Source organism: Mastomys coucha, unplaced genomic scaffold (assembly GCF_008632895.1).
Source record: "Mastomys coucha isolate ucsf_1 unplaced genomic scaffold, UCSF_Mcou_1 pScaffold20, whole genome shotgun sequence".
Classification (NCBI taxonomy): Eukaryota; Metazoa; Chordata; class Mammalia; order Rodentia; family Muridae; genus Mastomys; species Mastomys coucha.
Window position 1 is genome coordinate 23,382,359 of NW_022196903.1, and position 22,218 is coordinate 23,404,576.

General features: G+C 45.6%; 2 protein-coding genes across 6 annotated transcripts in view; one reads left to right on the top strand and one right to left on the bottom strand.

Moving 5' to 3' along the window:
• Positions 1 to 5,248, top strand: part of Fscn3 (fascin actin-bundling protein 3) — a 10,458-nt gene extending 5,210 nt beyond the window's left edge. Inside the window, exons 4-7 of one of the 2 annotated variants that reach the window (XM_031381335.1) lie at positions 1,321 to 1,480; positions 2,426 to 2,596; positions 2,923 to 3,128; positions 5,013 to 5,186. In XM_031381335.1, the coding sequence (XP_031237195.1) occupies positions 1,321 to 1,480; positions 2,426 to 2,596; positions 2,923 to 3,128 (537 nt within the window). In that variant the 3' untranslated portion in view covers positions 5,013 to 5,186. Of the gene's footprint in view, positions 1 to 1,320; positions 1,481 to 2,425; positions 2,597 to 2,922; positions 3,129 to 5,012 lie in introns of both variants that reach the window. The other variant, XM_031381334.1, reaches the window with a different exon arrangement.
• A 5,548-nt stretch (positions 5,249 to 10,796) lies between these two features.
• Positions 10,797 to 21,774, bottom strand: Pax4 (paired box 4). Of its 4 annotated transcripts, XM_031380789.1 has the most exons (12): positions 21,765 to 21,774; positions 17,767 to 17,872; positions 15,705 to 15,810; positions 15,217 to 15,347; positions 14,730 to 14,945; positions 14,356 to 14,431; positions 13,695 to 13,820; positions 13,402 to 13,484; positions 12,982 to 13,051; positions 12,146 to 12,201; positions 11,702 to 11,843; positions 10,802 to 10,975 (listed from the first exon to the last, which is right to left on the bottom strand). In XM_031380789.1, the coding sequence occupies exons 3-12, from the start codon at positions 15,715 to 15,717 to the stop codon at positions 10,839 to 10,841; spliced, it is 1,050 nt and encodes a 349-aa protein (XP_031236649.1). In that variant the 5' UTR covers positions 15,718 to 15,810; positions 17,767 to 17,872; positions 21,765 to 21,774; the 3' UTR covers positions 10,802 to 10,838. The 4 variants fall into 4 exon arrangements, with proteins under 4 accessions (XP_031236651.1, XP_031236650.1, XP_031236648.1 ...); XM_031380791.1 differs by lacking the exon at positions 21,765 to 21,774 and having other exon boundaries at positions 10,797 to 10,975; positions 11,702 to 11,840; positions 12,146 to 12,162; positions 17,767 to 17,942; XM_031380790.1 differs by lacking the exon at positions 21,765 to 21,774 and having other exon boundaries at positions 10,797 to 10,975; positions 12,146 to 12,162; positions 17,767 to 17,942.
• Positions 21,775 to 22,218: the final 444 nt, after the last annotated feature.

Here is a 22,218-nt window from a genome sequence, read left to right on the forward strand (position 1 = left end):
TGTGTGTGTGTGTGTGTGTGTGTGTGTGTGTGTGTGTGTGTGTAGTTTAGGCCAACCTAAACTACATAAGATCACATATAAAGGAAAATGAGAGCAGAAAATATCAAACAGTTTTCAAAAACGACTATGCCATTTGATATTTTTCCAGCAGGGTGCAGGGTTCTAGCTATTGCATAACCTCACCACCACTTAGTATTGCCTGCATTTCATTTCACTCTGGTGGCTGTGTAACATCTTATTACATTTCTATTAGTGTTTATATTATTTATAAGTGGTTGTTTAAGCATCTCTTCAAAATGTATTTGGTAATTGTATGTCTTCTTTGCCAAGTGGCTTCAAGTTTTGCCCATTTGTTATTGGGCTGGTAGTCTTATAACTGAAGTAGATGAGATCTTCGTGTGTTCTAAGTTCAAGTCCTTCACCAAATCTACGTGCTGTGCATTCTTTCTCCAGTCTATGCCTCGCCTATGCAATTTATTTATTTATTTGTTTATTATTTTGGTTTTTTGAGAAGGGATAGCTTTGACTTATCCTACAACTAATGATTTAGACCAAGCTGGCCTCAAACTACAGAGATCTACTTGCCTCTGCTGGGATTAAAGTCATGTACCCCCATACCTAGACCCCTTTGCATATTTTAGTGGCATTTTTGAAAAGCAAGTTTGTCTGGTCTCATTCACAAAGTCCAATTTTTCAAATGTTAATCCTTTTCCATCCCAATAAATCATTGTTTGACCCCCAAGTTGCAAAGTGTTTCTCCTAGGTCTTCTAGGTGTTTTATAATCTAACTTCCACTTTAAGCATTTCAAAATTATTTTGAAGTCAGAGCCAAAGTTTATTTCTCTTCTTAAAATATTGTGATCCCTTTGTTTTATGCTCCTCACTGGATTACACTGCAGACCAAAGAAGGTGAGAGATCTGAGATCCCAATTTTTTTTTCTGGATTTTTTTTGTTGTTGTTTGTTTGTTTGTTTGAGACAGGGTTTCTTTATGTAGCCCTGGGTGTCCTGGAACTCACTCTGTAGACCAGGCTGGCCTCGAACTCAGAAATCCACCTGCCTCTGCCTCCCAAGTGCTGGGATTAAAGGTATGTGCTACCACTGCCCAGCTCCCAAAATTATTTTTATGGAGATAATTTTTTATTTTTTGCCTTAAAAAGAGGTTTTGAAAGCATAAAGCATACTCTAGAAAATTACAGACGCTGGGGAAGGGGAGGGAGAAAGGAGGATGTTGGAATTGGGTCCAGGACTAAAAGTGATGGGGAAAAAGCTGAGGTTGTTATCCTTACTCCTGGTTCCCTGGTCCCCACATTCTCACCAGAGGAGGCACCGGACAATCATAGCTGATGGGCACCCCATGGAGTCTGACACCTTCTTCCGAGTGAACTGGAATTGTGGGAAAATCACCCTGCAGTGCCCCAATGGGCGTTTCCTGGGCATTGCTTCCAATGGCCTGCTGATGGCAAATGTCACCATCCCAGGTGAGCCCAGTCACTCTCCTCCCAGTCTAACCCACATCGCATACCACTTTTAAACTTGTGTTTATTGTTGTTGCATATTCATGGGGGAGGAGAGAGAATGAAAATAGAGGTCAGAAGATGACCCTCAAGAATCTGTTCTCTTGGTATTCCCCTTTCACTGTGGGTTCCAGGGATTGAACCCAGGTTGTTAGTCGTCTGTGTCAAGTGTTTTCACATACAGGACAATTTTTTTTAAAGGGGTTGGAAGCACTGAGTTGAGATCAGGAGCTTAGGGTGTGCGTTCACTTGCCAAGTGCTTGTTGTTGGAACACACCCTCTTTGAGCTTCAGTTTTAGTCTGTGACAGAATTCTGTTCCAATGTTTCACAGGATTGAGGTGGGGATAAAATAAATTAACATATCCCAAAGAGAGGAGAATATTTAAATTTCTTGTGCTCCAAGCCATGCTGAGTGCCCTTGCAAACATTTTCACAAGCACCTAATAAGACCCGGCATATAGTAGGTGTTCATTAAAGGTTAATGTTGTCTGTATTTTGACAACATTCTGGGACTAGAGTGATTGATGGCTCAGTGAGCAAAGCATTGGCTACACCAGTGTGAAGACCTGAGTTCTAATCCCTGACACCCACATAAGAAGCTGGGTGTTGTGTGGGTCCCTGTAACCTCAGCCCTGGAGGGGACTAGGACAGATGGACAAGTGTCGAGGCTTGCTAGCTTCCAACCTTCATGAAAAACATCGAATTATAGGCTCAGTAAGAAGCCCTATCTCAAGGGTATATGGACAAGAGTGACAGAGGAGGACACCTGGCACCCTCCTCTGGCTTCCATGCACATACATGCACACACAGAAAAATATCAACAGCCTCCTTGAGCATTCTTAGGGCTCCTTTTCTTCCATCTGGGAAATAATGGAAAGCCAGCCTATCCAACTCTCTGTGTTTTTCAGGCCCTAATGAGGAGCTGGGGATTCGATTTGCCAATCGCCCCTTTCTCATCTTACGAGGTCGGTATGGGTATGTGGGCTCCTCCTCTGACCATGACCTGCTGAAGTGCAACATGGATCAACCTGACTGCATTCACCTATTGCCCTGTCGCCAGGGCATCTATCACTTTCAGGGTGAGCGGTCCCTCTTCCCCATCCAGAGATCATTACCCAGCCCCAGGCCAGACTTTAAGAACTGGTACTCAAGTCAGTACTCAGCATAAAAAGGAAAACAGGGTTTTGGTTTGGTTTCAAACTTCAAGGCTCTAGTATGGGTTAGCAGAATAAGCGGTGAGGTTCCCACTGGTCCTCCTGCGTTTCTATAGATGGATATGCTAATGCAGACAGGATGTGATCCCCAGAGGGAGGGTAGTACGCCTCTGGGAAGCCCTGTTGGAGGTTTTATTGCTAAGAAAATTGCTTTCCAAATGGCCAACCAACCTGAGCTCTTCCCTCCCCAGCACAGGGTGGATCCTTTTGGTCAATAACATCCTTTGGCACCTTCCGCCCTTGGGGGAAATTTGCCCTCAACTTCTGTATAGAACTTCAGGGGAGCAGCTTGCTCACGGTACTGGCACCCAATGGCTTCTACCTCCGAGCGGACCGGAGTGGCACACTATTGGCAGACAGCGAAGAAATTACCAAAGAATGTATCTGGGAATTTTAGGTAAGAGAAAAAGATGCCAGTCAGGGAAGCAGGAGCTGAGGCAAAAGAGGAGAATGGATGTAAATGGGGAGGCCTGTGGTAAAAAGACCAAATTTCAGGAATGGGCTGGTTTGTATCTAAGAGCTGACCAACTGCAGGCATTTATTCCAAATCGGCACCTCCCTTCCAGGCTTCTATCCCACTCTTGCTGGAGAGGGAAGAAAAGCGTCATGCCTGAGCTTCTCAGTAGTATGCTGCAATGACTTGTGGGACTGCAAGCAGTCCTGGATGTACAAGCTTTTGTCTCCTTTAAGATTCAGAATTTTGCCACATTTGGAGGTAAAACAGGTGACTTTGAGGAGTTATCCATCCTTACTGCTGGTTCTCCACCCCAAATCTTCCCTGAAACGCTGATGTCATTTCTCTCCAATTCCCTTAAGGGAGGTTGACAACCATAACTGTTCTATCCCTCAAAATCAGCATGACTGATTCCTTTCCACAGTCTTCCCCTTTTAGGTGACTCTCTGCTGCCATATCTTCCCTCCCAGCCTGCTCACTCACCGTTGTCCTTCAGGAAAGTCAGAGTCATAGACTCGGTACTGCCTGTCTTAACCAGCCACCTTTTGGCAGCCTTTACAGAACCATGCAAATTCTTGGGCATCCTTAAGGATGCTTCTTGACTGCTTTATAGTTACCATCGTCAGTCAAGGTGCTGCTTTAATTGCCCTTCAGTAACAGCCACCATCCCCCAGATTCATCCCCATTCCATCTCATCCACACCAAGCTTATTTTAATACGCTACCTTTGTTTCACTCCATTCTGTTCAGAACTCCAGGATACTTGTTTTTAATCCTGTTCTTTATTGTGGGTCCCATTTTCCTGGACAAATGAACGTTGTAGAAAGTACTTCAGGTGTGTTGTCAAGACTGCTGTCACTGGGTCACATAGCCCAGGCTGGCTTGCAGCTTACTCTATAGTCAGGAATGTCTTTGAGGTAAGGATCCTCCTGCCTCACCCTCCCTCCAGGGAGCTGATTGCTGCATACCCCACCATACCTGGTTTTAAGTAGTATTGGAGATGGAGCCCAGGGCTTCCTGCATTCGAGGCAAGTATTCCTCTAGCTAGTACTGTGTGTGACCTTAGGGAAATTACTTTTATACTTCAAGATCTCTGTTTCCTTGTATGTAAAGTGGAAGTGATTTACTTGATAGGTGTTATCAAAGCTAAAAGTCAATCAGAAACTATCCACAGAGATGTTCAGTATATGTTCCCTGTGGTCTCAACACAGCCGCCTTAGAGTGCACAAATTCTGAGAAATCAAATGAAACCCAGTGGGCTTCAACTTTCTTATCTATGTCACGAAGAAATAGATTTGGTTTGACATAAATTTTTCAGGCTCCTTCTGAGCACCACATTCTAGTAGACAATGCCCTATTGTGCGTAAAAGCTCAGTTCTAGACTCCTCTAAACCTGTCCCTTGATGGTGAAACAAGAATATGGTTTTGAGGGAATTGTGTGGATTACATAAGACACTAAACACCCTGTGAGAACTGCCATCTTCTACATTCTCAATCTGTCCTAAGTCTTTAACTCTGTTCAACTTCTTAGTAAACAGGCTCTTGTGCTTAACATGCTAGAGGTCCTGTGCTCGAGGCCAGCATTAAAACAACACAAAACAAATACACAAAAAAACAGATTCTTGGTAAAATACACAGCCTTTCTCTGAACTCCGATGGAAAGTGTTATTTGTCTTATAAATTCACTTCACACTCATTTAATGTTTATCCTCATAAAAAGGGAATAAATCACTCTCTCCCTTCCTATAACCTCAGCCAGAACCCTCCTGAAAGCTAGAAACCAACAAATGACTAGCTCCTGAAGGCTCATTTCCTCTTCCTTCCCCAGGTCAATGGGATGTCGCCTGCCAAACTGTAAATCCTCCAGGAACAACCTCTGAACTAAACAGAGCAAAAGACCCAGAGTCACAATCCACAAGAAGAATATGTGCTGTGCAATTTTTCCTACCAAGTTTAGCAAAACACCTGTCTCAAGTGACAATACATCACGAAAGGCTACCCCCAAGATCTGTATGTGTGTTTGACTCAGGAAACACACTGCCTGTCTGGCTCTAGAGTCATAGAGTCTGGACCATCGTCTTTTCTCTTCCTGCAGAATATGCATGTACAGTGAGCAGCATGAGAAGGGAAAGGGGGGAAGTAGAAGGAAGAATGAAAAGTGACGGGAAATGACAGGAGAGGTGACAAATGCTATAGGATTTCTCTCATATGTGGAATTTGGACTTAAATAGATACACACATGTAACATGAGAAGCAGAAGGGGAAGGAAAGAAGGGGACCATTAAAAAGTGGAGAGATACAGAGAGGGGAGTACAAGAGTGAAGAAGAGAGAGATAAAATTATATATGTGTGTGTGTGTATTCACATGCATACATACATACATACATACATACATACTTACATACATATAAATGTCACAATAAGACACATTATTTAGTTGGGCATGGTGATATATGCCTGCAATCCAGTACTCAGGAGACTAATAAACTTCCAAGCCAATTCAGGCTACATAGTGAGACCCTGTAAAAACCATATGTACTTGTGTGTGTGTGTATGTGTGTGTGTATGTGTGTATGCACAAAAAGAAAAACAAATACCACAAGCCATACAAGCATTATTTTGAATATAGCTAAAAAGAAGAATAAAAAAGAAAAAAAGAGTAGATGTCTGGTTGAGGGTTGAGGCTGTTGTCCCAGGATACTGTAAGTTCTACCCAGAAGGAAGGACATGGATGGGTATCACATTCTCCCCTCCCCCCCAGTCCAAGCTAAATAAACTCTGCTCAGTGGCCCCTTGAAGAACCAGCCCTGCCTTGATGGATTCAGAATGCAGACGTGATTTTACATGTCTCTTAGACTCTTCCCTGGGGAAGACCATTTCTCTAGCTCTCACTAGTCCCTAGTTGCCTGTAGTTCTTTGTCTAGGGTGGAGGCTTTGTGAGTTACCCCCACCCCATGTTAGCCTGGTTATTGATTACCCAATACCAAATGGCCAAATGTGAAATAATATACATACAAGTAACATATGGATTGAATGGGACATATGTATTGTGTATGTATGTATATAAGAATAATTTTTTAAAAAGAGGCCATTGTGCCTGTATATCATATACTAGAAACTAGATATCCACCCTGGGCTATTGAAATCACAAGTCTTAGAGGATTCTCAGAAATAACAACTGCACAAACAAATAATCCATACAATACCTTAGGAGAGCCAAAGCAGCAGCTTTGTTCAGAGCAGCCAAAAGGGAGCTCATTTACGCCACTCCGAGATGAATTTTAAAAATAAAAATGAAAAGACAAGGAATATGATTGGTTCCAGATTTCAGCATGAGATGAATGAAAAAGAGAACTAGAAAGAAAAGGTACGTGACTGCTCCTAGGTATGGTGAAGCAGAAGGTTGATTCTAGATAAGTGGGAGAGCACAGCCAGAACCTGGGACATCTAGGAGAGCACAAAGTGGACATGACCAGACTGAGCTTTGCCATGTCGAGAGCTGGGAAGGGCAGGGGAGAAGAGAGAGCAGAGGAACCAGGTGCAGCAGACAGGAGGCTCAAAGGTACAAAGACTGGGTAGCCGAAATTGTTGGGTTATATAGGGAAGGGCAGCCCAGCACCCTAGGCTGGAGAGTTCAGGGTAGGGGCTGAGGTGTGCTAGTCAGGACAGTACTGTAACAAATAGGGACAGGGGGATTCTGGGAAAACCTGGAGGGCAGTCACCTGAGCCATTTGTCCAGGTTTGAAACCTAACAACCACTACTCAACTAACATAATCTTGACATTCTAAATATCCTTCTAGCCTCCAATAAATCTCATCCCTAACTAAGACCAAGGATCATTGTGGGAAAGTGGGTAGAAAGATGGCAAGAGTCAGAGGAATGGGGAGTTTTCCATGAGGTGGTTTCTCTTAGAAATGCCAGAAGTCTCTCAGGAAGCCTCTCACCAACATGGTTGCCTAAACGTGGCCTGAAAAAGGAAGACACCAACAGACACTCTAACAAGGATGCGGAAAATCTCAGGAGGCCTCAACCCTAGGCAAAGAACTATGGCAACAAAGAAATGATGAGAGTCGGAGAAATGGTCTTCCCTGGGGAAAAGACAGCTATTGGTTATCCAATACCAAATGGTTGGCCATGAGAACATATATACAAGTAATATTATATGGACTAGGTAGGTTGTGAATACACACATGCGTGCACACACACACACCAAGATAAAGAAAAAAGAGGCCATGAAATTGAAAGGGTGCAAGGGAGGAGGTATTTGGGTAAGTTTGGAGGTAGAAAAGTAAAGGGAAATTATGTAATATATATTATAATCTCAAGAAATTATGTACCCATTCTCACGTTAGAATAAACAGTGTTGTGATTTTTGCAAAGGGGTGCAAGGTATGTAGGAGGGGTTGCAGGGAGGCAAGGGTGGAAATAATATAATAAAAAAATAAATATCGTTAAAATGTCTTTTCTGTTTAGAACAAATGGAAGAATGTTAATCTGTGGTGGTTTGAATGAAAAAGACCCTCCCCATGGGCTCATAGGGAGGGGTACTATTAAGAGGTGTGGCCTTGCTGGAAGAAGTCTGTCATCGAGTGTGGGTGTGAAGGTTTCAAATGCTCAAGCCAGGTCCAGTGTCACTCTCTTCTTCCTTCTTCCTGCGGACCCAGATGTAGAGCCTTCCACTACCTCTCCAGCACCATGTCTGCCTGCATGCTGCCATGTTTCCCACCATGACAATCATGAACTAAACCTCTGAACTGTAAGCCAGCCCCAATTAAATGTTTTCCTTTATAAGAGTTGCCGTGGCCATGATGTTTCTTCACAGCAATAGAAATCATAGTGTGATAAAAGTCTTCTGAGCATGGGGCACTGGTATTAACATCTATGTCAGTACAGCCCTCCCTTCCACCTTCCCATCTGGCTTTCACCAAGTCTCCTTGAACAATCAGCCACATGGGAAGCAGAGTAAACCCTTCACCATCTCTCATCATCTCTCACCATCTCTCACCTCTACAGGGCACTGGGGTGCTGGGCTCAGGTCTAACTCACTGCCGCAGAGCTCCTCTTCTAACTCAGATGTGACTGATGTCTACTGTCCTTGCTATCCAAGCAGAGCTTGCAGACTGTCTGTCTGTCTGGCACTGTCCTTGTTACTTTAGTCTTTACCTACTGCTTGTCCTGTTAATGTTTTCATTCACATAGATGCTTATGCACATTCATTTAGAAGGGAATATTTTTATCGCTGTCATAAAACCCAAATCACTCGCCATAAATACAAAGTTACTATAAAAAATAAGCAGAAGTGCTGGGCGGTGGTGGCTCACGCCTTTAATCCCAGAGCTTGGGAGGCAGAGAAAGGCGGATCTCTGAGTTTGAGGACAGCCTGGTCTACAGAGTGAGTTCCAGGACAACCAGGGCTACACAGAGAAATCCTGTCTTAAAAAAAAAAAAAAACCTAAATAATTAAACAAATAAATAAAGTAAAGCCAAAACAACAACAGAAAGCACAATGAGAAAACAAAGTAATGCTATCAAATCCTGGGTTAGACTCTCCTTCCAGCCCAAGCTAGTGGCTGGTCTTTCATTAAGGTTGGCTCCCTCCTAAAGCCAGCCTCTATGTCCCCAACCTTGGGCAAACTGCCCTATATGACAGTAAATGCTTACTTTTAAAGTCCACCGACAGAAAAGCTGAAATAAAAGCAAGATACTCAGGAGAGAGGAAAATGGTCGTAGGTTTCAGTAGTTCTTTCTCAAGATATGTAAAAGAATTTATTCTTTAATTTAATATTAAGTAGAAAATGCTAGAGATTAAGAAGCCACTTTTCCAAGAGGACATTAAACACAGACCAGTGCCAGGTCCCAGCAACCTGGGAGGTTGAAGCAGGAGAATTACTTGATCTCAAGAGTTCCAGGTTATCCTGGACAATGAGATTCTGCTGTGAAGCAGATCTTAGCTAAAGAGATAGAGGCTTGCAGTTCCTTTAATACAGACCTTCTTCCACATTTTGTAAACACATATGTACACACATGAGCATGGGAATGTGTGTGCATTGGGATGCAAGCATGTGCACGCACATGTACAAACCCACCATCTTACGCACGATTTCCCACCAGGGACCCTTCATCCTTTGTCTGTTTGTGTTCACTCATGGGCCTCAGCTGAAATGAGACAGTTCCAACCATTGCTGACATCAGTCCTGTTGCTAAAGTGAGAGGTTTGTTCAACTGTACTGCGCATGTTGTTATCTCACAGCCTTACCTATTTTCCTGGGCAGCCCTATGGAGCAGACCTCCATGTCAAAAGCAGAGAGTTTGGGGGAAGGGCAGGCTGCGCTGGACTAGTCATTCAATGGCATCCAGGTTTCCACCATCCTAAAACTTTCTCTGCTGGTGGAAAGGCTCCATAGCGTCCAGAACAGTAGCCACACCCGCATGTGGTGTTTGAAATGTGGATCAGGTGGTAGCTGATTGTTTTGATGTGAGTGGCTATGAATAGATGAGTGGGTGCTCTTAGCTGCTGAATAGCCAGCTTTGGAGGATTGATAATAGGACCAGTTGAATGACAAACTCTCAATCAGTGCCTGTCCCAGGTGGAAAACACAACCATGCTCCCCGCCCCGCTGCTCTTGCCACCACTGTTACCCACCCCTCCCTCCTCTCAGAAGAGGAAGGATATGTTGGGGATCTGCAGCACATGCTTATGATTCTAGTTCTTGAGAGGCTGAAGCAGGAGGATCATGGATTCAAGGCCTGTCTGGGATTACATAGGAAGAGAGGGAAGGAGAGAAAGGGGAGAGAGAAAGAATTTAGAAATACAATCCTGTCTTCCTTTCCAATATCCCCTCACATAACCTCTTTTCTCTAGCTCGATCCCTTCCCTCACATCCCAAGATACCTAGGAGAGAGAGGCCTGGAGCTTTTTTTTTTTTTCCAGACAGACTTGAGAAGATCTGGGATTTAAGTGAGTCCCTGGAGTGTGTATAAACATGAAGGCAAGAATATCAGAATGTTATTTCCACTCTGCTGCTATGGCAAAATTAGATAATTGGGTTTTTTGTTTGTTTGTTTGTTTGTTTGTTTAGAACAAAGAACTACAGTATTGTCTTGCCAGGCATAGTGGTACACACCTTTAATCCCAGCTTGTGGGAGGCAGAAGCCAAGTAGATCACTATGAGTTTGAGGCCAACCTGGTCTGCATAATGAGTTCTAGTATAGCCAGAGCTACATAGTGAGATTCTGTCTCAACAAAGCAATGTAAACAAACAAAGGAACTATAGTAAAGTTTCTTTGGAATGGCCATAATATTATGGTTAGTTATGTAAGTAAAGCTCTTATTTGTTTGTTTTTTTACAAACCCATGGAGGGCTTAAGAATGAAGTATTATGAAGCAATATGATGTGTGTGCATGTATGACCCTGACCATATATATATGTATGTATATATATATACATATATATATGCACATACATGGGATTGATAGATTCATTACTACATAGATAATTATGACTGGATACAATGCTTGTATACATAAATTAGGAGATAGATAGATAGACAGACAGACAGAGTCATATTGGTGTTCATGAGGAAAGAATGATAAATAGCAAGAACTATTGCTAACATCTAAAAAAGTTTTTATTACTGCCAAATAGAGGTCTCTTATGGCCAGTGCAAGTAATGGGTTGATGGCACTTGTTCTGGGCCTCCAATCAGATGATGCACAGGATGGGTGGTGAGGCAGGGGCAGGCAAATTCCATGTATGAGGAGGAAGCCACAGGAAGGAGGGAGTGGCAGTCTGTAGGGAGGAAATAATGACATTAGATCCTACCCATCTCGGGGCCTTGGTCCAAGTCTTAAAACAGTGCCATACTCGATAGGTTAGAGCTGGAGTGGTACCAAGGCTAATGACAGGGACAGGAAGACCAAAGGTGGCAATGGCAAGGCTCAAGGGAGCTTGGATTTCTCCCCAACTAATTTATTCACTATGGGTGTGTATGTGTGTCTTCAAGTGCATGCCTGCATGTGCACAAGCAGCGGAGCTTGGGCTTCCCCCTACAGTAATTTATCCACTATGTGTGTGTTCAAATGCATTTATGTGCACAAACATGAGCCACAGTACACATGTGGAGCTCAGAGGACAACTTGTTGGAGTTGATTCTCTCCTTCTACCATGCGAGCTTCCGGGATCAAATTCAGTTCATTGGGCTCAGTAAGGAGTGCTTTTACTTTCTGAGTCATCTCACTGGCTTATTGGTCCTAGAGACATGTCAAAGTCAGTCACTAAGGTGGAGGGCTGAGACAGTTACATACACACGCAGATCTCAATACCACTTCCTTTACCATCGACAGGCATTGGGTCTACTATAGACACCTCAGCTTTAAAAACCATCCAAGGAATAAGGGAAGCTGTTTTGAGAGATTCCTTTAGTAGCCCCAACTGGAGAATCAGACCCTCCACAGAAAAGGAGCCAGCTACCCCATCCCACACCGTGTAGGATTGAGACCTGTTCTTAATTCTTACCCCAGTAGGGTTGGAGACAGGCTTGGGATGAGGTGTCACTGGAATATCTGTCTGGTGTTGTCCCCCAGCATAGCTGACAGAAAGAAGGACTCAATGGTTCTAGCACAGGCAAAGCAGCTGAGGGTACACTGCTGGGGGACTGCTAGAGAAAGGAAGAGGAGACCCTTAGTGACTTTTTAGTGAGTCTAGTGAGTCTCTCTATTCTGAAAGCCTGGGTAATAGGACTGAATGACGCCCCAAGACCACCTGCCTCATACCCAGACAGCGTCCTACACTCCAGAGGATGCTAGTCAGAGGATGCTACTCCAGGGGATAGCACTTTGAAGAAATTCACTGTGAAGGCTTTAGCTGTCCATGGGTTTTACCCATGCCTTCACCAGAAATAGGAAAGACTATAAGATATCAACCTTCCCAGTTCATAAACTCCCCTCTCCTCCCAAGTACCTGTGCAGAGATGAGCCCTGGAGCATCTTTTGGTACCGTCAGGTCCCGGGAAACACCTATAAGGTGAGGGTGAATCCACTCAGAGGAAGAAATAGGTATGGGGATCTGGGGTGCGGTAAAAGACAGAGGTTCCCGGAAAGGTTGCAACTTCTTGCAGAGTTTGGAAGAGACAGATGTCACAAACTTAGACTGTCTTCTTCACAAAACAGGCTCTTAGGAAACTAGAAATAATGATTAAGTCCAAGGGATGATCCTGGGGTGTACTGGCTGGTTTTGTGTGTCAACTTGACACAGGCTGGAGTTATCACAGAGAAGGGAGTTTCCATTGGGGAAGTGCCTCCATGAGATCCAGCTGTGGGGCATTTTCTCAATTGCCCCTTGTGCGTGGTGCCATCCCTGGGCTGGAGGTCTTGGGTTCTATAAGAGAGCAGGCTGAGCAAGCCAGGAGAAGCAAGCCAGTAAAGAACATCCCTCCATGGCCTCTGCATCAGCTCCTGCTTCCTGACCTGCTTGAGTTCCAATCCTGACTTCCCTTGTGATAAACAACAATGTGGAAGTAAGCTGAATAAACCCTTTCCTCCCCAACTTGCTTCTTGGTCATGATGTTTGTGCAGGAATAGAAACCCTGACTAAGACATGGGGACAGAGCAGCCCTTAAGAACAGGATCCGTGTGTACCTAGGATACAGCACAGAGCCAGGTACATGAGAATGGATGGATGGATAGATAGATAGTTGGATAGATAGTTGGATAGATAGATGTAGATGGATGGATAGATGGATGGATGGATGGATGGATGGATGGATGGATGGATGGATGGATATACGCACAAATCACCTGGCAGCTGTGTTTCCCATTTCAGCTTCTCTTGCCTGCGCCATTTGGCTCTTCTGTTGGAAAACCAGACCTGAGAGAGAACAGGGACTGTCACTGGCTGTGTTTTCAGCCACCTGGCACCAGCTGCTCTTACCATGTGTCCCTGGCCTGGACTGGGAAAGTAGAGTCTTCCTCCATTCTGACACCCTCGCCCCCTGCTCAGGCCTTTGCTCTCTGTCCTTTTCCTCACTGAGAAGCCTTGGGTAGGGGAAGGAGAGAGCAAGTGCCAGAAATCAAGGACTTCATCTCTCTTTTTTTTAGACAAGGTTTTCACCTCCTTGCTGCCATGTCTACCTCCAGAGACCTAAAGCCCTGATCACTGGATCAGTTACATTCTTCTCCTTGACAGTTTCCTCACACTGTGTTCCAGAGCTCACTCACCCTCACTGTGTCTTCAGGCAGAGAGGTGGCAGCAGCCAGCTTTCCACGGGCCACTGAATCTGGATACTGCCCACGCTGGAACTCTGTAGAGACAGAGGCTCCCACAGTGAGGGTAAGGGAAGGAGTAAGGTATGGTTTCCTTGTCAATCCCCACTTCCTACTAACCCTTTTCCCCAAGGCCAAGCCACCCACAGCCTGTACCCCTTCAGCCTTCGCCCATAAGTCTCAAGGCTGTTGCCTTGCAAGCTGCCATACCAGCAGCTTCTGCCCCACTGTCTACCCAAGCTCAGTACCTTTCTCCAGTGCCTCAGCTTGGCCTGGGGAGAAGATGGTCCGATTCCTGTGGCTGGTCCCTGGGTGGGGACCCCGGGGAGCTTCACAGTTACTTTGAGGTCTGTGAAGAACTGGAGCCAAAACAGCTGCAAAGGAGGACAATGTCTTATGGCCTTTGTGATGCTGACTTTTCTGGTTATGCAGGGTCTCTCACATGGTAACAACACAGGCACAGAAGCAGAGCAGACCTAGTGGGATATGAAGTTCCTTGGCAGTTGCTCTTCAGTGTGCTCAGTAGCATGGCACTACTTAGGGAAAATAGAATTGCTCGAGGTTTGACCGACCCCAAAGAACATGGAAGAAGTTCTGAGAGGCTAAATAGGAAGCAGAGGAAGGCCCAGTTTAGCCTAGCTCTTAGCAGAGACTGATTCTAGGAGTTAGGGGATATAGGCCCTGTCTAAGACATACCAACGACTTGCTGGCAACTGAGCAAGTAATGTCATTTTCCTGAACTTCCATATCCTGCCAAGGGAGAATAAAGGCACATGCTAGACCCTTTTAAGGGATCATTGAGAGGGTGATTCACAAAACAATGAGAACTCATGATTGGCAGAAGGAAGAGTTATAAAATGCTAAGAAATGTGGCTCCGATTATCTCTGGCAACAACTCTTAAGACCCACCTGGTGATCTGAGTTGTGTCCAGTGCAACTTCTGGTCTTCCTGTAGTGCCCGAAGGACTCGGTTGATAGAGGACACCTGGGGGTGTTGGGGTCCACATTGGGAAGATGGTATATAGACCTAGGATGGCATCCTATCGAGATCCTTTTCGCTCTACTCATCATTCCCAAGAGTAGCAGCTTGACATTCTCCCTTGCTCCCCCATACCTCCTCCTCAGCTCCCTGACCACCACTACATTTCAGAAGATAAATTTATGAGTCAAAGGCTGATTTCAGGTTCCCTTAACTCCAGCCAGAGATTTCCAAATTGCCAAGAAAAGGGGAGAACTCTTCTCCCCCAGACTTGCAAACCCCAGGGAAGGGAGAGGGCACTTACACTGGGAGCCTTGTCCTGGGTACAAAGCCCTTCAGCACAAAGCTGACGTTGGATCTCCCAGGCAAAAAGAGCAGGATGCTCGTCCTTTAGCTGGGCAATTCGAGCTACCACAGCAGGTGTGGCCAGACGTGGTTTGCTTCCCCCAATACACTTGGGTTCCAAGACACCTGTGCGGTAGTAGCGTCCTAGGATCTTGCTCACACAGCCATTAGATACCTGAGAGTGGTGACACAGAAGATATGATGGGGCAGAAGGTAGGTGAGCCTTCCCCAGGACTGAAGGAAGCTACAAGGCAAAGAGAGCCTTACTGAACCAAGCCATAGAGCTGAGAGGTTCACCTCATCATTGGGCACCTAAAGCCCCCCCACACCTTGAAGAGGGTCTTCTAGGAGGAAACCCTGGGAGTCCAACCCCAAGCTGCTGCCTCAAGAGAGGCCCTTGATGCCTGATTCTTGTCTCCATCACTGAGTAATGGGTTTGGCACTACCTTAAGGCTCCGTGAGATGTCACAGGGTCGCATCCCTCTTATTGCTAGCTGCACAATCTGCTGCCGGGTGTCCAGAGGCAGGGGCCGGCCATTCACAAAGAGTCCCCCCAGCTGATTCACACTGCTGAGTCCTGGGTATGAGAGGCAAGCTTCAGCATACTGCCTCTCTCCAGGTTCCCATCCACTTTTGCAGGTCTCTCCAGTCTTTGCAGCTTGGCCAGCTACCATACAGTATGCTTTTTTTTTTTCTTTCTGAGACTGTGCCCACCTTTTTCAAGGGTCCCCAAAACAATCCACTTTTGGGGGGAGCTGGTTATCTTCTAATCCAAAGGTAGCAGAGTAAAGCAGAGAGGGAGAAACTGGAGAAAAAATAGCTTAGAGCTCTGGCTAAGGACAAAAGACAATGTGTTGGTGGGAGCCAAGACCCAACGACAGTATTCTATTTCTGGACCCTTCTATACTCTTCCAGCTTCTCTCAGACCTCTTACCGTCCTGTTGCATGCTTCACACTGGTATTCCTCACAGAAGGTCAGGAAGCCAACTGGCAAGCTGAAAAGGGGAGCTCCTTCTAGAAGTCTCTCTTTGGGAATGGTTCTGCAACAATAGAGGGTTACATGTGGCCTCTTGAAATAGTCATAGGATGGAATGATTGTGACAGAGGGTCTGTAGGCTGCTAACTCTAAAGCATTAACATACTCTCAAGTTCTCATGTACTGACTTCACAGGGTCCGCAGAGGACCACATCTTTTTCGAGATCCTGATAAGAAGGGCAGGGGGAGATGCAGAAACTAATTTCCCAAATATCTATTAAAGAGGGGCAGAGAAGCAGAAGGGACCATTCTTCTCAGTACTTGGGATTTTTCTTCCCCAAGTGGACAACTTGACATCTGGCCCATCCTAAGCCTTCTCAGTCCCAGGTTGACACACTCAAGCCAGAGACTCTGGTTCTCAAGTTTAGGTTTCACTATTGGACAGTCCTGGGTTCAGTTCTCCCAAGTACCAATCAAATACTTTCTTCAAAGCACTTCAAGGAAATCCAGACCCTTGTTTTCTGTGTTCTCCAGGAAGCTCTTGGGGGGGCAGGATTTGGGACTCAGCTCTATCTCAGGTCCTGGGCATTGGTCTCACACATTGGAAGGAGATACATAAAACCTGAGGTGATGGCTTCTCCTAGGAGGCACACCTCCAAACAGCTTCTAAAGTCACTGGAGCTGTTGGTTCTTTTGAACATTGAAGAAGTCTAGCTATCACAGTGAAATTTCATTTTCAACGGCCACCTTCCAGGCAAGGTATATTTTACTAACATTTCCTGACAGCATTTTGGAAGGAAGGGGTGCCGTTGTTTCTGGGAGCAGAAGACATCTCAAGCACAAGCGAGTCTGCACAGCAGCAGCCACAGTCATGGCTTTTCTGCTTTCATCAACAACTAAGAGGAGTTGAAGCTGTCTCCCTTCATGCCTGGAATGTTGGCAGAGCCATAGGCAACTCCAGGGCACAGCTTTATCCATGGAACTGTCCTGAAATAACCGTGCTGTCATGGCTCAGTTAACACAACAACAATTACTTAGTGAATAGGGCATTAAACACAAGAATATTTGTTGTGTGTTTGGAAAGAAGTGAGAAAGAAAAAAAAAAAAAAGGACAGAGGCAAGCTGAGAGTGTGAGCATGTAAAGAGTTGAAGTGATGCCCAGAAAAGGAGCAGGGTTAGGACAAACCTGAATCCTTGACAGGACTCTTTCCCTTTCAGTGGAGATTACAATGTACTGGGAGGGTGAAATCATCAGGAGTGAAACACCAAGAATCCAGAACCCATTGAGTCTAGTGGCTAAAGTCCCCTTTATTTTATTTGTTTGCTTTTAAGCATCTAGAGACATGGCTCTTAAATCTCTTAGCATTCCAGAAATTCAGTAAGAAAGTTGGAAAAAAAAAATATATGAAGGCATAGTTGGTTAACATAAATCAAGACCATCCTCTCAGAGAATAAAACTCAAGGTTCAGAAACCAGCTCCTGACTAGAGGTAAACATTTCTGGCTCCTAAGCATGAGATTCTATTTCTCTGTTCCCTTTACTGCTTCATGCTTGAGAAATTGCCATTTAAGAAATGGAGAGAGGAAGGTTGTCCTGGGAATGTGAATGGTAGGGGATGCGGGCTTAGACTATCAGCCTAGTCCTGAATCCTTCATAAGAGTTTATCTTCCCAAGTAACCAAGGGTCAAAGTCACTGTGGAACACAAGTTCAATATCCAAATCTAAAAACAGAAAACAAAAAACCAACCCTCTAAACCCAAATGAATCATGCCCACAAACAGACTCTCATAAACAGAAATCCCATTTCCAATAGCCTCCCACATGGCACCTGTATATGTGATAACTTGTCAGAAAAAAAAAAAAACTGACACTCATAGGTGAGAAAATAGGTTAAGGAGTTGAAAGAGCAGGAAAGTGTAAAACTGTAAAGACAGAGGAGGGAGAAAGTTGAGTTTGGCTACACAAAGACATGGGGATAGTATGGGAGACAGAGCAGACAATGAGCCTGCTGGTGAGCTACCTGGGTGGAGGAAAAGAGGTGGGAATTCCAGGAAGAAGTCTCAGGGTCCTATGCAGGCTCCAGGGTTTGCTGATGGTCTGGTCTTGTAACAGCCTCCACTCTGCTGCTGCTTCAATCCTGACAGGGGGTCCAGAGCTTCACAGAGCCTGTGTTCAGGAGCAGAGGGCAGCCTTCTGGGAGTAGCCAGTGATGTCACAGGCCATGAGCAGAGGAGGAGGAGGAGGGAAGTGTGCATGGGGCTGGCTGACACTGGCCCTGAGGCAGGGCAACCCACAGCCAGGGACCCACTGTCTCCTTCGTGGGGGCTTCCAAGTCCATCTTGTGTCTATCTACCCTGAAGGAAGTATAGAGGCATTCAGACAGGCTCTCTCAATCCAGAATGTACTCAAGCATGGGCCAGTGTTCGTGGAAAGAATGAGGAACATGGAAGATGAAGAACTTCAGACTATGTATCCAAAGTTTCCCATGCATCGAAACACAAAAGAACATTCCCGAAGTACTGATATCTTTTTCCCAGCTAAAATGCACATGTCTGAGCTTTTAAGTCAACACTCAGATCATGTGTGTATTATTACAACAGATAAATGATATACAGCAAGGATGAGTACAGACTGGGGTGGCTTCTAGAACCTCAAGAGAAGGAGAGCAGATGGAGAAGAGTGTGTCATATAAATCAGTTGTCTCCAGAGAGGATTCTCACTGATCCTCCAGCTGATTCCTTGACTGAAATGACACAAAGGGTGAGTCCTTGCCTGGAAATAGGGCCATCCTGGACTTTAGAACACTGACAGTGGGAGGAGCAGGTGGGAATTTGTGTCTGAGGATGCCTAGAAATGCATGTTTCTAAGGACACACACACACACACACACACGCAATCTAGTCTTCTCTCTTCCATCTCTGGATATTTTCAGACTCCATTTTACTTGGGGTTTGGTACATTTAGAGTAAATAAAAACGGATACTGTTGTTCCCACAAAAGACACCACAGATTGTCTGGGCCATTGCAAGGGTGAGAAAACCAGTGTCTGGGTAGGGCGGGGTGGTAGAAGTGATCGCGGACCACAGTGCTTGGAAACCTCATTGCTATTGCAGACGGGGTTCCATAGATCCTTGTAAGGGTGTGAAGGAGTGGATGTGGAAATCCTTGTGGGTCCATTTGTATTTCAGAATCTGTAACTCGGCCACAGAAATGAGGTTCAGGTAAACAACCCTGATTTATTGGGGCGTTAAGAATAGAGCTAGAAGTCAGAGGAGGGGACAGTAGATCTCGTTGGTAAATGCTTTGGGTTTAGCAATAGAGAAATGGGTATCGATCATGAACCTGGCTCTTGGAGTTGGAAACTGTTGTCTTCCAAAGCTAAATGGATCACAGAAGTGGGTCTTCAGTCTTACCCTGACACATACTCCACTCCCCTTCCAGTCTGCTCCAGCATCTTCAGGCTCAGCCAGAGCGCTGGCGCAGAGGGAAGGCTGATAGTTTCAGCACCATGGGCAGGACAGCACGGGCCCTAGAGCTTGGAGAGCCCTTCCACCAGGGGCAGCTGGGGGCTGCTCGGCAGTCTACTTAGCTGTGTCTGGTGAAAGAAGGTCCCCAAGAGGAGGGTAACCCTGCTTTTGGTCTCCTCCTGCCTTATTCCTTTCTTTGGATCTGTCCTTGCATCTTGAAGCTCAAGGCTCATGCCCTGACAGTCTTTTCCTAGAGACAGCTGCCCGAGGGTGTACGCAGGGGTTTCAGGGGGGGAGAAAAGACAAGCCCTGGCAGATGGTGGTGGCAGCGATTTCCCCCATAAACTACCCTCTCGCTCAGTCTTTACAACAGGCTCTCGGGTCTGAACAAACAGAAGCCTTCGACCCAGAGGTGATAGGGAGAGGAAAAAAGGGGAAAGGGCCCTGGCGGGGGGCCTAGCAAGCCCAAAAGCTCAGTCGCTCAGCCCTCTGCCCAACGCGCCAGACTGTTTGAGGAGCAAATATCTGCCTTCACTGTCTGACTCTCCCAACTGCCCCCACCGGGTTTGGGGCTAATTGCCCCTCATTAGCTGGGCCCAGCCCCCAGGCTGTTGCCAGCCCCCGCCATCTGCTCACAATTATACATTAACTCAGAGGTCTAGTCACACGCCAGCCAGGCTGTGCGCCCCTCTCCTGGGCCAGCCAAGGCCATTCCAGCTCCTTCCTCACCTGGGTGTAGAGCCTGGATCGTTGGCTCCTGCCTTTGGGGAGCCCCTGGTCTAAGGACCTGTGACTGTGGTTAAAGTTCTATCCTTAGTAGTGGTGGCTGAAGTTCCTCCCTGCTTTATTCGTGATGCCAAAAGGCGAGCTAACCCGTGCGTAAAGCTGGAGAGCACAGGGCGCGGCAGGCGCACGGGCCGCTGACTTTGTCTGGCAACTCTGGGAGCTCTTGGCACCTTTTGGGGGAGGTGATGCCAGTTTCAGGCTGTTTCGCCTCTTCCTTTATGTAGGCTATGGGGTGCTGGTCCTCATCTTTCCTTTCTAAAGAGAGCCCCATCTCTTGCCAGCCCTTAACTTTTCAGGGCGCACGCGCCACAATCCAAAATCATTCTCCTACAACTGGCACCTCCCATTTAAAGTCCAAACGATTCCTCTGCTACAAAACTATAAGGGTTCTCCGAGTTCCCTGGACGTTTCTGAGCGTGGGAGTCGCGCTAAAGTGACACTCTCCACTCCACACAATTTCGTTCAGTCATTCTATTCCCCTAGATATGATTTCCCTCCAGTGTCAAAGCTCTGTCTTCCTGCAAGCCCCTGTGCTGTTCACTTTAGATGGTACACGGCCAGGGTCCCTCCCTCTGCTCGCCCAAGAAAGGTAGAGAAAAGCGTACCTTCCATCCTGTTTTGGAGAGGAGAGCAGGGGAAAAGTCCTTTCCTCTGTTCTTTTATTCAAAGACCTCCTAATCTCTGAGCTCATGCCTGATCCAAGTTAGTTACAGGACTAGGGCAGGTCAGGTAGGGTGATGAGTCTGCACTTCCTGAAGACGAACTCCGCACAGAATTGGGAAGTTCAGTGAGACTAGAGCTATCAACATAAAGAGAGACCATGAAGCTCACTTGGTGTGAAAGGACAGTCTAGAGCTACCAGGCCAAATACTGTGCCTGCAATCACAGTAGACTCAACAGGAGACATTGTGCCAGTCACCAGCTCTGCAAAGTCGGAAGGGGATGGGTAGGCACTGGGGTTCCCTAGGAATTGCTAACGCTGCGCTCACCGCTCACCTCACTCTGCCTCACTTTGCCTGGAACTGAGGCCCTACAGATAATGAGATGTTTAACAGCGAATTGGCTTATACTCCGCATCCACTTCCCCCGCCAGCATGTTGCAGTACCATGGTACATGCGCTGTAGTTAGTAGACAACATTGCCTTGCTGAAGGCTATACTCAATTCTGATTTCCTCACTTCTTCCGGATCTTATCTGGAGAAAGGAATTCATCCCTTTGTCATCATGTCTCCTTCAGTTCCCCCTTGGCCAGTTCATAGTTTCTTCTGTTTTTGATCATTGGGATGGTTTTAAGGAATCATGTATTTTATACATCATGCCTTGATAGAAAGAGCTTCTAACTTATTTTTTTCTACTGTGTAAATGCATCAACAATTACACATACTTATTAAGGGGTATCATGTGGTATCTGATACATGTATCCACTGTGTAATTTTAAAATCTCCTTAAACATTTAACATTTCTTCATGATGAAAACATTCAAAATCCGCACTTCTAATTTTTTTTTAAAAAAAAATATGCATTATATTATGCATAGTACTGTTCACTAGAGGCGCTCCAGATCATCGGCTAAGTCACCATAACTAAGTTCCCCTTAGTTAATCTCTCACTAGTTATTTCTTCCCTGGCACCTTTCTAATGTGTTGGGGGGGTTGTTTTGTTTTGGTTTGGTTTTTTTACTTTTGTTTTAGTTTTTGCTTTGAGACAAAGACTTATGTAGCCTAGGCTGGCCACAAACTTAAATCCAGCTGAAAGTGATGCTGAACCTCTCGTACCCCTGCCTCTGCCTCCCCAGTGTGAGACTACAGGCATTCACACCTGGCCATCGCATGCATGTCAGATGGTTGGACTAGGCTGATGGGTTTAGGAGACGAAGGCCAACGAGATACAGCAATGCTTCTATCAACATCAAATTAACGGTACGTAGGCTGACATGGTTTGTGGCTGCTGAGGCTGACCCTGATCACCTAGCTGAAGTGGTATGTGTAAGATCTGCCATCCTAAGTTATGCATCTCCTACGTTCCATACGGTGTTCTTCTGAAGGAAGTGGCTGGTGTGTAAGTTGTGTTTAATGATGGGGGTTATGTGCGCTTGAGAACACGGTGTCCACATAGTCAAGTTGGACTTCTCCTGTGAAAATTTGTCTCCTCTCTTATTTATGTGTTCCATAATTTGTGGTGTCAATACAGATGGATTTATATATATATATATATATATAT

Excerpts from the sequence above, each read along its gene's own strand:
- Pax4 (XM_031380788.1), bottom strand. Across the intron at positions 14,432-14,729 it reads CCCAGGACAAGGCTCCCAGT|GTGTCCTCTATCAACCGAGT; the intron begins GTAAGTGCCCTC and ends CAACACCCCCAG. Across the intron at positions 12,202-12,981 it reads ATGGGAAACACAGCTGCCAG|GTGTTTCCCGGGACCTGACG; the intron begins GTGATTTGTGCG and ends CTCACCTTATAG.